At 45.3% G+C, this 18,038-nt stretch overlaps 1 protein-coding gene across 5 annotated transcripts in view; it reads left to right on the top strand.

The window, feature by feature from the left end:
* ulk4 (unc-51 like kinase 4) overlaps window positions 1–18,038 on the top strand; it is a 633,709-nt gene that overhangs the window by 36,995 nt on the left and 578,676 nt on the right. For all 5 annotated transcript variants that reach the window (XM_072510060.1, XM_072510064.1, XM_072510062.1 and 2 more), the window contains one exon: window positions 15,375–15,496. In XM_072510060.1, the coding sequence (XP_072366161.1) occupies window positions 15,375–15,496 (122 nt within the window). The remainder of the gene's footprint in view (window positions 1–15,374; window positions 15,497–18,038) is intronic.

Consider the following 18,038-nt stretch of genomic DNA (forward strand, 5'->3'; position numbering starts at 1 on the left):
TGTCTTGGCTGTGCAAGAATGCTCAATCTGAAACGCTTTGCCAATTGCATGACCCAATGAAATGGGTGAATGATTCCAGTGCATGGGAACTATAATGAGATGCAAATTTATTGTAACGATTTTCCCTTTGTTGGATGGCGGGAAACGGGGCCCATCAGTGACAGGGGGAGGCAACTATTGCATTCTGCATTTGCGCCACCGGGAAACGCGGCCTTCTTGTGATATTTTTCAGTCGGGCCGCCATACACGTCCATCAAGAACGGGAGCAGTAAATCCTGGTCATTGGAAAAATGCATTAAAAGCAAGAGGTTGGGGAGACAAGTGCGAAAAGGAATTGATTGGAATAACTAAGTTATGACAAGTACTTACCTAAGACTATTACTGCTGCAGCCAATTACAATGCAACAGTGACAGTAGCCGAAGCTTTGGCAGGTATACATGCAAACAAACACACACGAGCAGGGTTAGGTTGTGCTGAATCCTGTGAGAGCACAACCTAACCCTGCTCGTGTGTGTTTGCTTGCATGTATACCTGCCAAAGCTTCGGCTACTGTCACTGTTGCATTGTCACTGCTCGTTCACCGTATGATGCAGTTTCACCTGGGTTGCATGCAACTGTGCCTGGAAGATCAAACCACCGCTCTGAGCAACTCCTGGGCAACACTTTGCAGCTCACCACATTATGCCATGGGGTGAAAAAACATGTAGAACTTGCAGAGAGATAGCTAACTAAGCCTGTTGGAGAGTGGAGGTAGGGTTATGAATAAGTTTCTTGCTTCTTGATTCCAGTGAGTCCTGTTCTTATTAAATTGCTAATGCCATGCACGTTATAGTTGCTAAGATTATGTTATCATAGGCTGTTTTGCGAAGAGAAAGAACTTTATGATTGGGCTTTTCCTGGTCCCATAAGGTAATACAAAGACTTCACAGAATGTGTCGACTAGGGGCTTTTCACAGTAACTTCATTGCGGTGTTAATGTAAGCCAATACTTGTGACAATAAAGATTATTATTATGAAGCCTCACTCCTGCAGTCAGCAAGTTATTCCCAGAGGCTTTATAAAAATCATTACTTTTCCTTTCTGTCTCTTGTTTCTCTTGATCCAACCTTTCCTTTGCTTACTTTCTGTATTGTTTGACTCTAATCCACCGTGTTATTTATTCTTTCTCGTTCTCTAGTCTCGTATATCATTTTTTAAGGAGATCAATGAATGATGCTCTCATTTCCCCCAAATCACCAGATGCCCCATTGACCTCACTGTGCCGTTATCAATTTTGAGTTCCAACAATTTACAATGCAAAAATAATTGGAGCTGGAAAGGGAGGAAAAAAGGGTAACTCACAGCTCTTGGCGCTATGTGCCCTACTGTAACAAATTCTGGGCCCAGTGTTAATTCTGTGTGCAAAATCTGCTTGTTCAAAGAAATTGGGCTGATCAGTCAGATTGGTTTAATTCATTCTTTGTGTGCTTGAGTTCATACATTTCAGGGCTGGACAACTATGTTGCTGAGCCAACTGGCATGTAGCAGAGAACAATAGATTCAAGGAAGTGTGTATGAATGCCTTTCTTTCTGAAGCATTATCAATTAATTACCATTCTGCCCATGACAGGCTTGTGACTCCTAAATAATGTCTGCACCATAACATGTTTTGTATCATTGACAGCAGTTCCTGAATAATCTGCTTATTCACTGATTAGCGTGAGTTAATAATTATGCCACATTAATAGTCACTTTAAAAGTAACCTTTATGTGCAGAAACTGATGATGCTTTCCTGACATTTAATATGACACAATAATCTGCGCTTTTTGGTTTGTGATCTGAATACTGTGGATCCTAGAAGCGCTTTGGTTAGCACTATTGCTTCATAGCGCCAGGGCCCGGGTTCAATTCCGGCTTGGATCAACTGTCTGTGCGGAGTCTGCAGGCTCGTATAAAATTTAGAATGGATATTCAGTTTGGCACTTACAGATGGTGTTGGGGTTCTCAAACTTAATTGAGTTTGGCATTTGTATCTTAACCTCGACACTTGTCAATATGGGAGCCATTTTGTAGAGCATAAGAATGGGGGACAGCTGCCTTCAGCTGATAGCACAGAAGCGTGTTTTTGCTTCTTTGTGGATAATATTGGTTCTGAAATTGGGAAATGTCTTGGTAAGCTATGGTGATAATGGCTTCCTGGATTAATTGTACCTTTACCTTCCCCATGCCCAGTACCATTCTCCTTTGTATCCATAGAATCCCTACAGTGCAGAAGGAGACCATTCGGCCCATCAAGTCTACACCGACCCTCCAAAAGAGAGCATTACCTAGGTCCACACCCCCATCCTATCCCCATAACCCCACGCGTTGATCAAAGCCAGTCCACCTAATCTGCACATCTTTGGACTGTGGGAGGAAACCGGAGCACCCGGAAGAAACCCATGCAGACAGGGCAGACTGTGCAAACTCCACACAGTCAACCCAAGGCCAGAATCGAACCTGGGTCCCTGGTGCTGTGAAGCAACAGTGCCGACCACTGTGCCACAGTGCCTTTGCCCATACCTCATTTATTGCGCAGCCCCACATTTCTGGTTGGGACTTCTGAGCCCGGTTTATCCGGAAATGAAGAGCATCGAGTCCATCGGAGAACGGCATCGCACAGAGGGGATGGTCGGAACACCCCCTTTTCTGCCGGAAGGCAAGTTTAAATGTCCAGTGTGACTGTCAGTGAATGAAGGAATGGATGGGTAGGTGGGTAATGTGGCAGATGGATTGAGTACCAGGTGGGTAGTTGAGTTGTAGATGGTAGTGGGGGGTTAGCATACTTAGCATAGTCTGGAGGGGTAGTTGGATCAGTTTGCGGGATTAGAGGGGTCGTCGGGTTGGGAGGGGTAGTTACGTGTTGAAGGGTTAGTGGGTAGTTCTTCCTTGTACCTTTCCCCATGCCCAGCATCATTCTTCTTTGTACTCTATTTTCTGATGTGGAGATGCCGGCGTTGGACTGGGGTGAGCACAGTACAAAGTCTTACAACACCAGGTTAAAGTCCAACAGGTTTGTTTCGATGTCACTAGCTTTCGGAGCGCTGCTCCTTCCTCAGGTGAACGAAGAGGTCTGTTCCAGAAACACATATATAGACAAATTCAAAGATGCCAAACAATGCTTGGAATGCGAGCATTAGCAGGTGATTAAATCTTTACAGATCCAGAGATGGGGTAACCCCAGGTTAAAGAGGTGTGAATTGTACCAAGCCAGGACAGTTGGTAGGATTTCGCAGGCCAGATGGTGGGGGATGAATGTAATGCGACATGAATCCCAGGTCCCGGTTGAGGCCGCACTCATGTGTGCGGAACTTGGCTATAAGTTTCTGCTCGGCGATTCTGCGTTGTCGCGGGTCCTGAAGGCCGCCTTGGAGAACGCTTACCCGGACCCACGGCGAAGAATCACTGAAACGACTACACGATGACATTGATAAGTTCCATCCAACCATCAGACTCACCATGGACTACTCTCCAAATTCAGTTGCATTCTTGGACACAGTCGTCTCCATCAAGGACGGTCACCTCAGCACTTCGCTTTACCGCAAACCTACGGATAACCTCATGATGCTCCACTTCTCCAGCTTCCACCCTAAACACATTAAAGAAGCCATCCCCTATGGACAAGCGCTCCGTATACACAGGATCTGCTCAGACGAGGAGGAGCGTAACAGACATCTACAGACGTTGAAAGATGCCCTCGTACGAACGGGATATGGCACTCGACTCATCGATCGACAGTTCCAACGCGCCACAGCGAAAAACCGGACCGACCTCCTCAGAAGACAAACATGGGACACAACCGACAGAATACCCTTCGTCGTCCAGTATTTCCCCGGAGCGGAGAAACTACGTCATCTTCTTCACAGCCTTCAACACGTCATTGATGACGATGAACATCTTGCCAAGGTCATCCCCACACCCCCACTACTTGCCTTCAAACAACCGCGCAACCTCAAACGAACCATTGTTTGCAGCAAACTACCCAGTCTTCAGTGACCACAACACCACACAACCCTGTCATGGCAATCTCTGCAAGACGTGCCAGATCATCGACATGGATACCACTATTACACGTGAGAACACCACCCACCAGGTACGCGGTACATACTCGTGCGACTCGGCCAACGTTGTCTACCTCATACGCTGCAGGAAAGGATGTCCCGAAGCGTGGTACATTGGCGAGACCATGCAGAAGCTGCGACAACGAATGAACGGGCATCGCGCAACAATCACCAGGCAGGAATGTTCCCTTCCAGTCGGGGAACACTTCAGCAGTCAAGGGCATTCAGCCTCTGATCTCCGGGTAAGCGTTCTCCAAGGCGGCCTTCAGGACCCGCGACAACGCAGAATCGCCGAGCAGAAACTTATAGCCAAGTTCCGCACACATGAGTGCGGCCTCAACCGGGACCTGGGATTCATGTCGCATTACATTCATCCCCCACCATCTGGCCTGCGAAATCCTACCAACTGTCCTGGCTTGGTACAATTCACACCTCTTTAACCTGGGGTTACCCCATCTCTGGATCTGTAAAGATTTAATCACCTGCTAATGCTCGCATTCCAAGCATTGTTTGGCATCTTTGAATTTGTCTATATATGTGTTTCTGGAACAGACCTCTTCATTCACCTGAGGAAGGAGCAGCGCTCCGAAAGCTAGTGACATCGAAACAAACCTGTTGGACTTTCACCTGGTGTTGTAAGACTTCGTACTGTTCTATTTTCTGAGGCTTGATTGAACCATTCATATCCATTCTAAATAAACTGATCTCTTTACATGGGAGGGTGCTGATTTTAGTCTCTTGTTTAAGATATTCAAAATAGAAAGTTGAAATTCCTTTTGGACTGCATGTAAATAATACAGAAACAAGCACATAATAGGACAATCTGGTAAATAATGGTACAGGTCTGTTTTTACCAGAGAGCTATTTTCTTGATAATCACTTGAGTTTTAGGGGCTGATATGTATGTTCATATCCACAGTTCTCTCAAAGGTTCTGGTAAAACCTCAAACCTCTTTCCCATAAAGATAGATTTTAAGCTGAAACGATTTGCCACAGCTTATTTCTGATCTTTAAAAAAAACTGACACTCTTTCTAAATATACTCATGATGAGGTTCATAAATTTAAATGAAAAGTGGATCGGCACAAACATGAAGCAGTTTTATGTTGTTTTGGCCTTGTAGATGTCCCTTTTAATTCAGGCGTCAGTAGTAAAGAGTTTTAAAAAAAGAAACTTGCAAGTCACAATCCTGTCCCGAGCTTGACTTGAATCAAATGTTACAATTTTCTTCCGTCCTCAGCAAAGTTTAAAGATGAAGCCAGAATACTTTCAAATTAATATAGATTATGTGATTTATATGATTGTGTAGGACAGCCAGATATTCAAATCCAGGAAATCTTGTAATTGTTAAGGGAATGTCTGAGTTGTATCTGCTTGAGTACCAGTTTGACATTTCGAAGAGATATGGTTCAGAGTAATGCAGCTCTCATGGGGATGAGAATGATCAGAAAAGACACACTGTGTATATAAAAGCTACCAGTAGCCAGATAGATGGATTTCTAAATTCAGTTATGTATGGTGCCCATTATATTTGAAACTCCACAAGTTATGTCAGCTAGAAACCCCAAAGATTGGAAACTCAAATCCCATCTTACATGGAATATAGAAGCAGGAGGAGGCCATTCAGCCCTTCGAACCTGCTCCGCCATTCATTATGATCATGGTTGATCATCAATTGCTTCTCGGCCTTTTGGCCTAGATGAGCATGAGATCAGGTGTAATGCCTGGATCTGGTATGTCTCTCTTGTGGGGACCATGAATTGGATTCAATTTGAATTCATTTTTGGAGTAGGCAAGGAGCTGGATTTGGGGTTTGAAACTGTCCACACTCTGAGCTCTGGCTTTGTAACTCTGATAAAGTAATACATTTAAAAAAAAAAAAATGGCTGATCATCAGGTTCAATACCCTGATTTCTCTCCCCCCCCCCCCCCCCCAAAAAAAAATATCCCTTGGTCCGCTTAGCCCAAGAGTGATATCTAATTCCTTCTTGAAATTGCACTATGTTTTCACCTCAACTACTTTTTGTTGTTGTGAATTCCACAGATTCACCACTCTCTGGGTGAAGAAATGTCTCTTCACCTCAGTCCTAAAAGGTTTACCCCCTATCCTCAAACCATGGCCCCTGGTTCTGGACTCCACCTTGGGATCTTTCTGAATCTACCCTATCTAATTCTGTTATAATTTTATAAATTTCTATGAGATCTTCTCACACTCCTTTAAACGCCAATGAATATAATCCTAACCGACTTTAGTCTCTCCTCATATTACAGTCCCGCCATCCCAGGAATCAGCCTGGTAAACCTTTGCTGCACTCTCTCCATGGCAAGAACATCCTTCCTCAGATAAGGACACCAAAACTGTACACAATACTCCAGACGTGGCCTCACCGATGCCCTATACAATTGTAGTGAAACATCTCTATTCCTTTACTGAAATCCTCTTGCTACGAAGGCCAACATGCCATTTGCCTTCTTTACTGCTTGCTGTACCTGCACACTTACTTTCTTACTATTCTGCTGAGTTGAATTCAAGAAATCTGGGGCTAGCAACAGAAATGCGAATAAAAACATTGTAAAAATCCATCTCGTTCACAAATGTTATTTGCCCATGCTACATGGTTGATTTCAATACTTATTGCATAGCCAACAGCTAATAATTCTGTTTATATAAAGGACAAGGTTTCAGAGTACAGAATGTATACTGGATGGGGAACTTTAACGTCTGTCATCAAGATTGTGTCAGTGATTATATGATGTTACAATTGGACAGAAAAATCCCAGAATGGAACCCTGGCTCAATAGACTGTAGCTTTAGTTTTTTTTTTAGTGACCTGGATGAACAGAGTCACAGGACTGCCAATTAGCTTTTAACAAAAGAATAAAACATTTATTAAACCTGAAAAGTTTGACAATAATATCAATACTCCTTCACCCCACCTATATTTTCATAAATGTACACCGATTATTAAGGCTAACGCAAGTTACAGAATATATCTTGTACTGTGTTGTTCTTAGGGAGTAAACCGACAGACCAACTGTGGTCAGACACACCCCACTCTGAAATCGCATAGCAGATGCCCCCCAATACAATTTCTGTGGATGCCGCATCAAATTCTCCGAGATGATTATCACACTAACACCAACTGGTCTCACTGGAATTCTGATTTCCACACAAATGTTTCCAAACTCCTCTCTTGACAAAATCTATCTTAGAATCTTTTCTCTCAGGTACTTCACTACAGATCCATTTCCAGGATTTCCATCTCTTCTTTCAGTATTCCTCTGCATTGAATTGCCACTTCAAGCTTCCATACAATCTCTCGGGTATCCAGCCATGCTAACAGGGCACCACTGCTTCATAGGCTGTACTGAGGTCACCAACTTTAGGGTTACTTCAGACGTCTGACTTCTTTTTAGCCAACTTCACCAGGTCAGTACATTTCAACTCTGTTTTAACTGGGTGTTTGCCTCTTTCTTTAACTTCAATGAACAACACCAGTGTTCAATTTCCAGTTCCCCTTGTCCCTTTGACTTTAGTCTTCCAGGGACTTCTCTTTCATTTTCTGTTTTCTAGAACTATCTGTTCTTTACCTTCTGGGCTTTTTATCCTTCCCCCATTGTCCTGCCTCTCTGCTTCTGGCAGTGTCTGTGAGAGATGCTTCCTCTCCAGCTAACTAACTCAAACTACTTTTGGGTCCACCTTAAAATCTAATTCCATTGGTCTTTCGAACTTAAAGTGGCCCCTGGTTGCTGAGCAACAACCTAGTATTTCTTTACACTTGTTTCCTTTCATGTCGTCAACTCTTTAATCACAAAGCAGGCACATTTGAAATGAAATCAAACCCACAGAAATGCAAGCACCTTTGTTTGTCATGAATCTAACTAAAGGTTTAAACCTGTCTTACACAGAACACAATAAAACTCACCTATATCTATACAGTGGGGCGATCTACCGGCTGTGTTGCGCCCGAAAGGCGGTGCAGCCGGTAGATGCTGGGAGATCCCTTTTCCAGCTCTCCACGCCTCGTGAGATCTAATGTGATCTCGAGAGACATTGTGATCTGAATCCTACCTATTGTGGGTGGGATCAGTATTTTGCAAAGCTGCATATTAGAGGAAGATCTCACTCTAATATGCGCACTCCTGATCTACTTGAGGCGTTAGGATCGAACCCCGTCACTTCGGATTAGCGCCGTTTAGTGCTGGCCCCACAAATGGGGACCAGATTGAATGGCACTTGGGGTCTCCCAGGCAATTGGAGGCCCCCAGGTATGCGCGCTTTGGCCAGAGTGGCACCCTGGCACATCTGTGCCCTTCGGCATTGCTATCCTTGACCCTTGACACTGCCAGTGTGCCAGGCTGGCAGTGCCACCAGGGTGCTAATCAAGCACTGCCAAGGTGCCAGACTGGCATTTTCCTCACAGCGGGGACCGGGCTCAGTGGTGCCCTGCACGTGTGAGTGGGCTACGGGGGACCCGAGGACCCCCTGATAGGTGAGTTGGGCTTTGGGCAGATTCGGGTTTGCTTTGGCGGGTTGAGAGATCGGGACGCCATTTAAAAATGATGTCCCTATCTCTTCCTGTACTGAGGAGCTCCGCTCGCCAGAACTACTGAAACGGGACTAAGTCCTGCCTCGGTGAAAAATCCGGCTAAATGCGCTTGTCATGGGCCTCTTCTAATTTGGCCAGATCACAGCCATTGTACGCGTCCACCTGGCGACCAGAGAATCCCGTCTGAGGTCAATGGACTTCTCCATTGTCCGCGACTTGCCCGTGGCCTTCTTGCGGCGGGTGGGGTGGAAGAATCGAGCCCATTGTTTCTAATACCCCGAAATATAAATTCAAACCAGGGTTGTCGGTGTGGCACCAATATGTGATAATCACTGGTTTGTTCCGGGGGAGCTGGATGGGGGGTTTCGGAGGTGGCAGCGGGCGGGGATCGAGAGATTTGGAGATCTGTTTATTGAGCCTGGAGGAGCTGGAGGAGGAGTTTGAGTTGCTGGGTGGGAATGGGTTCCGTTATCTGCAAGTGAGGGATTTTGTGGGGAGGCAGGTTTCGACCTTCCCGCACCTGCCGCACCAGGGTCGACAAGATAAGGTATCGAGAACAGGGGTAGGAGAGGGGAAGGTTTCAGAGATCTATAACGAACTGATGGAATGGGAAGGAGCACCGATAGGGATGGTGAAGAGAAAATGGGAAGAGGAGCTAGGTGGGGAGTTGGAGGCTGGATTATTGGAGGAGGCCCTGAGGCGAGTCAATGCATCCTCATCGTGAGCCAGGCTCAGCCGGATACAGTTTAAGGTGGTCCACAGGGCGCACGTGACTGTGACCCGGATGAGCAGGTTCTTTGAGGAGGTGGAGGATAGGTGTGAGCGCTGTGCGGAGGGTCCTGTGAACCATGTCCATATGTTTTGGGCATGTCTGAGGCTGAGAGGTTTCTGGTAGGGATTTGTTGACATCATGTCAGAGGTATTACAAGTGAGGGTGGTGCTGAGTCCAGAGGTGGCGATCTTTGGTGTTGGAAGACTCACAAGCACATGGGTGAGAGAGGCCGATGTCCTGGCCTTTGCCTCCCTGGAGGCCCGCAGACGGATTGTATTGGGATGGAGGGACTCGGAGCCCCCGAAGTATGTGTTAGCGACATGGCGGGGTTTCTCATACTCCAAAAAATTAAATTCGCCTGGAGGGGATCGTTGCAGGGGTTTGCTTGGAGGTGGCAGCCGTTCATCGACTGGAGGCACGGGGAGGATGAGTAAGAGCAGGAAACCAACGGAAGGGTGGCTGAGGAAGGTGGCACTGTCTGTGTAAGCCATGTTGGCTGGGGTCCGTTACTGAGGGGTTTGATAGTTATATTGTTTTGTTCTTGTTGAAATTAGATTTTTAAAATTGTTAAAATTATAAATGCCTCAATAAAGTATTTTCTAAAGAAAACATATAAATTAATGCCATCTCTGTTTGCTGACGGTGACCAAGCCATCGACCAAGTTGGCTGGGTCCTGAGCACGTGGCTGCCGCAGTGGGCTTCTAGTATGCAACGAGAGAACCAAAACTAGGGAATACTTTAATTGTCCTTGTCCTCACCAATCTGCCTGTCACAGAGTGACCTCCCTCGCAGAAGTCAAGTCCTACCTTCATCCCAATGACATCCTCCAAAGCGAAATAGTGCAGATGCCAGAAATCAGAAATAGAACGAGAAAATATTGGAAATACTCAGCCAGGTCAGCAACATCAATGGAGAGAAACAAATTAAATGGGCTGGATTTTCCGCCCCCCTACCAATGGGTTTGAAGGCGAGGGGCTTGTTAAATCCAGTGGGTGGCCTGCATGCTGCCCCATCACAATTATACCAGTGGCCCACATAAGGACCTCATCCCATTGCTGCTGAAATGTAACCAACAGAGGGAGGCGCCAAAGTCAAACAGCCAACCCAGCAGGTTTCCCTATGTGGGCTGGTGGTGGGGAGGATCCTTCTTAATGGGCCCCCAAGCTGAGAGTCCCTCAAATTTGAACTGAGGGGAAGGATGGAGGGGTTGTCAAGGTTTTACACCCCCCAGGTTCTCCTCAACCTCACAACCTCTCAGACCCCTGCCCGCTCACGTCTCTCACCATGGTCTGCCTGTTTGACACTCGACAAGGCCCCCACGGAACACTCCCCCAAATCCCGATCCAATGTTAGCTGTTATATGGCTGCAGCACAGAGCTGATGGGTGGGCGTGGAATCCAGCATCTCATGGTGGGCTTGGAATCCAGCACCTCATGTAATTCAGCCCAGCATTTCAGGTTTATGATTCTTCATTAGAACACCCAGCATGTTGTGTGACACTACCATCATGCTCAGTAGGCTAGATTAAGAACAGAACAAGCAGCTCAAACGTGGCCACCTATGAAATACTAAAGCTCAGTGGTTAGCACAGTTGCTTCACAGCTCCCGGGTCCCAGGTTCGATTCCTGGCTTGGGTTACTGTCTGTGCGGAGTCTGCACGTTCTCCCCGTGTCTGTGTGGGTTTCCTCCAGGTGCTCCGGTTTCCTCCCACAGTCCAAAGATGTGCAGGTTAGGTGGATTGACCATGCTAAATTGTCCTTAGTGTCAAAAAAGGTTAGGTGGGGTTACTGGGATAGGGTGGAGGTGTGGGCTTAAGTAGGGAGCTCTTTCCAAGGGCAGGTGCAGACTCGATGGACAGAATGGCCTCCTTCTGCACTGTAAATTCTATGATACTGTGCTTTATTTGTGGCAGCAGAATAGAACAGCAGTACCTGGGCCCTCGGGTGGCCATATTTGGGGTGTTGGACCAGCCGGGGTTGGAAATAGGTGTGGAGGCAGATGTTGTAGCCTTTGCCTCGTTGATCGCTCAAAAGCGGATCCTGTTGGGATGGAGATCAACCTCTCCACCCTGTGCCCTGGCATGCGGGGGGGGGGGGACCTGCTGGAATTCTTGACTCTTGAGAAGGTCAAATTTGAACTGAGGGGAAGTATGGAGGGGTTCTACAATTCATGGGTGTTATTCATTATGCACTTTCAAGAATTGGGTTACATCGAACATTGAGGGGGGGGGGGTTGGGAGAGTTGGGGGGAGGACTGTATGTGTTAATGGTGACATTGTCATTGTCACCATTAACAAAATTCCTTTTTGTCATTTGTTTATGTTAACATGATGGCTAATGTTTGGGGGTTTGGTGGGAGGATGGGATTGTTGTTATTGATATGGGGATTGATATTGCATTCGTTACTGATTATTGACTAGTGTTGGGTGTAAATTTGGGAGAAAATGTGAAAAAGGAGAATAAAAATATTTTTTAAAAATAGAATAGTACAGCAGCAGAATTTGCAACATTGCGGTGTGAAATGTTCCTTACTCCTTCACCATCAAGCCAGAGTCAACCCTGGTTCAATGAATGGAGAAAGTGCACGTCAAAAGTAGCAGTGGACATACCTGACCATGAGGAGATAACCTGGTGAAACCATAATCCCATGGTATGTGCATGTTATATGGTGAAAACAACATGCTATCGACAAAACTGAATAATCCCATAATCAGCAGATCATGTCACTGCTCTTCAGCCCTGCCATATCCAATGGTGGTGCACAGTTAAGCAACTAATGGGAGGAGGAGGCTCATGAAAATGTCCAGTCTCAATAATGCCGGAGCCCGTATATATGAACACACAAAATTTGGTGCAGGGATAGGCCAGTTGACCCCTTGAGCCATGTTGCAAGATCACAATTGATCTGATTATGGCCTCCTTTCTTGCCCATCCCCGATACCCTTTGACTCTCTGGTCTATCAAGAATCTGTCTAACTCGTCCTTAAAAATATTCAAAGGCCCTACCTCCCCCGCGCTCTGAGGAAGACAATTCCACAGGTTAAAGACTCTCTGAGATAAGATAAATTCTCCTAATCTCTGTCTTAAATGGGAGACCCCTTATTGTTATGCTGTGTCCCCGAGTTCTAATCTCCCCCATATGGGGAAACAACCTCTCAACCTCCACCCTGTCAAGTCCCCTCAGGAGTTTATGTTTCAATAAGAGTGCAAAAGACCAAGCTGAAATGGTGGTAACTACCATGAGCCGGAAATGCCGACTGGACAATCCTTCCCGGCCTCAATTCCCCACTTGCACAAATGACCATCGGTTGATTGATTGATCCTACCCATGACATAAAGAAATGGCTGAAAGTACGAGGTACGGCAAAGAGGACTGTCGCTGACAACAGTCCAGCTGTGGAGTTGAAGACCTGTGCTCTAGAACTAGCTATACTCCCATCCAAGCAATTCCAGTACAACATTAGCATCCATCCAACTTGATGAGAAATTGTTCTGGCATATCCTACGCACAAAGGACAGGAAAAATTCAACACCACTTTATCACTCATCATCAAAATGATGGAAGGATTTGTCAATGCTTTTACTAATAAACTGCTCATCGGTGCTCATTCTAACCTCTTCCAGCATTACTAAGCTTTAGATCTTAGTACAACTTTGGCTCAGACTCAGATGTGGAGAACGTCTGTCCTTTACATTAAGGCACCATGCGTGACACCAAGACATCCTCATAAATCTGAAGCCAAAGGATATCAGGATGATAACACTTCTGTGGCTGCTGTCATACGTGGCAGAAAGGAAAATGTCTGTGTTTATTGGAGGCCCTTCATTTCAGTCCCTGGACAAGGCTGCAGAGCTTCCTCTGGGTTGCATCCACAGTCCAGCTTTCTTCAGCTGTTTTGTCAATGACCTTCGCTTCATCATAAGATCTGTTGCACAATGTTCAGATAATTTCTTAGATGATGAGTCAGTTTATACCCACATACACCAAGATCTGGATAACATCCAGTTTTGGGCTAACAGGTAGTGAAGTAATACTTCCACCACATAAATGCCAGGTATTGAGCATCTTCAACAAGAGATCCAACTACCCGCTGCTGACATTCAATGGATTTAACATTACCATTAACCTTGTAGGGTTGACCATTGATCAAAACGTTAACTTGATCAATCACATAAATACCATGGTTAGTACAGCAAACCAAAGGCTGGGAGTCATGTGATTGGTGGCCTACCTCTTGACTCCCCAGAGCCTCTTCACTGAGGAAGGAGCAGTGCTCCGAAAGCTAGTGACATCGAAACAAACCTGTTGGACTTTAACCTGGTGTTGTAAAACCTCTTACTGTAAGGAGTATGTTGAAGTACTCACACTTGCTTGGATGGATGCAGCAGCACCCGCAGTCAAGAAGATTGAAACCATCCAGGGCAGAGCTATTTGCTTGATTGGGACATACCATGGTGTATTCTGGCTGCAGTGTGTCCTATCTGCAACATACGCTGCAGCACCTCACCCAGTATTCTTCAGCAACACCTCCACCATGTATAAGGATAAGTGGAGCAAGGGCATGGGAACCCGCCACCTCCAAATCGAATGCCATCATGACTTGGACATATACACCATTCTGGATCAAAGTCTTGGAATTCTCTACTGAACAACATTCTGAGAGCATCTTACTGACTGCTGTAATTCACAATGCTGATTCACCCCCACCTTGGGGCAACTCGGGCTGGGCAATGAAGGTTGGCATTGCTAGTGATGCCCACATCACAAGAATGAATTAAAAACAAATAATAGGCACAGTATCATAGAGCATAGAATTTACAGTGCAGAGGGAGGCCATTCGGCCCATCGAATCTGCACCGGCTCTTGTAAAGAGCCACCCTACTGAAGGCTACACCTCTATCCTATCCTCATAACCCAGTAACCCTAGCTAACCTTTTTTTGAATACTAAAGGCAATTTATCATGGCCAATCCACCTAACCTGCACATCTTTGGACTGTGGGAGGAAACCGGAGCACCCGGAGGAAACCCACGCTGGCACGGGGAGAACGTGCAGACTCCACACAGACAGTGACCCAAGCCTGGAATCGAACCTGGGACCCTGGCGCTGTGAAGCAACTGTGCTAACCACTATGCTACAGTGCTGCCCAGCCGCTTGTAATTTTGGGATTGAAATCCATTCCAATTCTGTGGTTAAGAATAAAGTAAACTGATCCTATAAGTTAAACAAAAATGGAGTGGGGGGGGAGCTGAAGAACAGTAGATATATGTTCTAAGCTGCTCCAACTCTGATCTAAATTCGATACTACTTTCAGTGAATTAAGCCCATCAACAGCCTATTACAAACCTGTTAGTGGGGGAATTATGCTTTCATTCATCACCAAGTATTTAGGAGCTATGGCTGAACTTTGTGCAGTACCATGTGCCAAGTTACTCGGGTGATGTTGAAAACCGTTCTTTATAGTCTTTTATCTTTACATATTTTAGGTGTATCAAATACCAGTAAATTCATGTCATTGTGGCGCATGTAAATCTGTCAAATATTATGAACTGGAATTAAAACCAACTTTGAAGAGATTTAATGCAATTGTTAAATTTACTTTCTGTATTGCAGGTGTATTAAAAACAACATTTAAAAAAACGATTTGAAAGCTACCTCAATAGTTTTTGATTTTTTTTTTTTACCCCCATCATTAGATGGAGCAGAGGTAGCCGGTTTGCCAAAACAGCCCTTGTCAATGCGATTTAGTTTTTGAATAATTGCTTTTGGTGGTGGAGATCAAGAATTAAAGTTCTCAAATGATATCGTCCTGTGGTTTTTTTTTAACCTTTGATTCTGAACGTCAAGGATCATGTTGAAAGATTGGAGCTCACAAGTATGTGTGTGTACAACGCGTAACCAAATTCTGCACACATTTTTGCAATTCTAAGTCTAGAAATGACAGTTTCACAAATCTTGCATCTGATTTTTAGTGATAATGGGATTCGGTTGTCAGTCAACATCGGTGAGCTGCAACAGACTGGAGGACATAAAAACCTGCAAGCATCAAACCCTCAAATGGACAGAAACCAGCAACAAAAATCCTACAAATTAGGTAAAATAAAAGTTCTCATTTTGGGAGAACTCCTTTGTTATAACCTGCCTACTTACCATTGGCTGGGGACTAATGACTATCCCACAATCCTGTGGGAGTATGAGCTTCCCCAATGAGGGGGGCGGAGAAACCACTAGTAAACTCCTAGTATAAATAAAGCTGGCCAGTTCAGGAACCAGTAGGAAGGAGTATGTAGCAAGGGAAGTTACTGCTACTGTTATGTATATATGTTATAGTAAATAAATGTTATTACTTTGTGTCCTTAAAACTCGTGCTGGATTCTTCGAGGCCCTTACAAAATCCTTCCTTTAAATTTACTTTTGAGGAACAAGTGTGATGGACAATAAATGCTGCCCTGACCAGCAATGCTCAAGAAAAGGGTGAGAGCAAACATGATTCCAAGTTGTAAAAACAATCATATCTGACTGGTCGGTTCAAATAGGTTTCTTGATTTGACAAGGAAATAGTCAATGAATGACACCACACTGGGAAATCCTGAGGGACAAAGAACAAAGAAAAATACAGCACAGGAACAGGCCCTTCGGCCCTCCCAGCCTGCGCCGATCCAGATCCTTTATCTAAACCTGTTGCCTATTTTCCAAGGATCTACTTCCCTCTGTTCCCCGCCCGTTCATATATCTGTCTAGATGCATCTTAAATGATGCTATCGTGCCCGCCTCTACCACCTCCGCTGGCAAAGCGTTCCAGGCACCCACCACCCTCTGCGTAAAAAGCTTTCCACGCACATCTCCCTTAAACTTTCCCCCTCTCACCTTGAAATCGTGACCCCTTGTAATTGACACCCTCACTCTTGGAAAAAGCTTGTTGCTATCCACCCTGTCCATACCTCTCATAATTTTGTAGACCTCAATCAGGTCACTCCTCAACCTCCGTCTTTCCAACGAAAACAATCCCAATCTACTCAACCTTTCTTCATAGCTAGCACCCTCCATACCAGGCAACATCCTGGTGAACCTCCTCTGAACCCTCTCCAAAGCATCCACATCCTTCTGGTAATGTGGCGACCAGAACTGCACGCAGTATTCCAAATGTGGCCTAACCAAAGTCCTATACATCTGTAACGTGACCTGCCGACTCTTGTACTCAATACCCCGTCCAATGAAGGCAAGCATGCTGTATGCCTTCTTGACCACTCTATCGACCTGCGTTGCCACCTTCAGGGTACAGTGGACATGAACTCCCAGATCTCTCTGTACATCAATTTTCCCCAGGACTCTTCCATTGACCGTATAGTCCGCTCTTGAATTAGATCTTCCAAAATGCATCACCTCGCATTTGCCTGGATTGAACTCCATCTGCCATTTCTCTGCCCAACTCTCCAATCTATCTATATTTTGCTGTATTGTCTGACAGTCCTCCTCGCTATCTGCAACTCCACCAATCTTAGTATCATCTGCAAACTTGCTAATCAGACCACCTATACCTTCGTCCAGATCATTTATGTATATCACAAACAACATTGGTCCGAGCACGGATCCCTGTGGAACACCACTAGTCACCCTTCTCCATTTTGAGACACTCCCTTCCACCACTACTCTCTGTCTCCTGTTGCCCAGACAGTTCTTTATCCATCTAGCTAGTACACCCTGAACCCCATGCGACTTCACTTTTTCCATCAACCTACCATGGAAAACTTTATCAAACGCCTTACTGAAGTCCATGTATATGACATCTACAGCCCTTCCCTCATCAATTAACTTAGTCACTTCCTCAAAGAATTCTATTAGGTTTGTAAGACATGACCTTCCCTGCACAAAACCATGCTGCCTATCACTGATAAGTCTATTTTCTTCCAAATGTGAATAGATCCTATCCCTCAGTATCTTCTCCAACAGTTTGCCTACCACTGACATCAAGCTCACAGGTCTATAATTCCCTGGATTATCCCTGCTACCCTTCTTAAACAAAGGGACAACATTAGCAATTCTCCAGTCCTCTGGGACCTCACCCGTGCTCAAGGATGCTGCAAAAATATCTGTTAAGGTCTAGCTATTTCATCCCTCGCTTCCCTCAGTAACCTGATAGATCCCATCCGGACCTGGGGACTTGTCCACCTTAATGCCTTTTAGAATACCCAAAATTTCCCCCTTCCTTATGCCGACTTGACCTAGAGTATTTAAGCATCCATCCCTAACCTCAACATCCGTCATGTCCCTCTCCTTGGTGAATACCGATGCAAAGTACTCATTAAGAATCTCACCCATTTCCTTTGATTCCACGCATAAATTCCCTCTTTTGTCTTTGAGTGGGCCAATGCTTTCTCTAGTTACCCTCTTGCTCCATATATACGAATAAAAGGCTTTGGGATTTTCCTTAACCCTGTTAGCCAAAGATATTTCATGACCCCTTTTAGCCCTCTTTATTGCGCGTTTGTGATTTGTCCTACTTTCCCGATATTCCTCCAAAGCTTCCATCAGTTTTAAGTCGCCTAGATCTTATGTATGCTTCCTTTTTCATCTTAGCTAGTCTCACAATTCCACCCGTCATCCATGGTTCCCTAATCTTGCCATTTCTATCCCTC

The sequence above is a fragment of the Scyliorhinus torazame genome, chromosome 6, assembly GCF_047496885.1.
Source record: "Scyliorhinus torazame isolate Kashiwa2021f chromosome 6, sScyTor2.1, whole genome shotgun sequence".
Taxonomy (NCBI): Eukaryota; Metazoa; Chordata; class Chondrichthyes; order Carcharhiniformes; family Scyliorhinidae; genus Scyliorhinus; species Scyliorhinus torazame.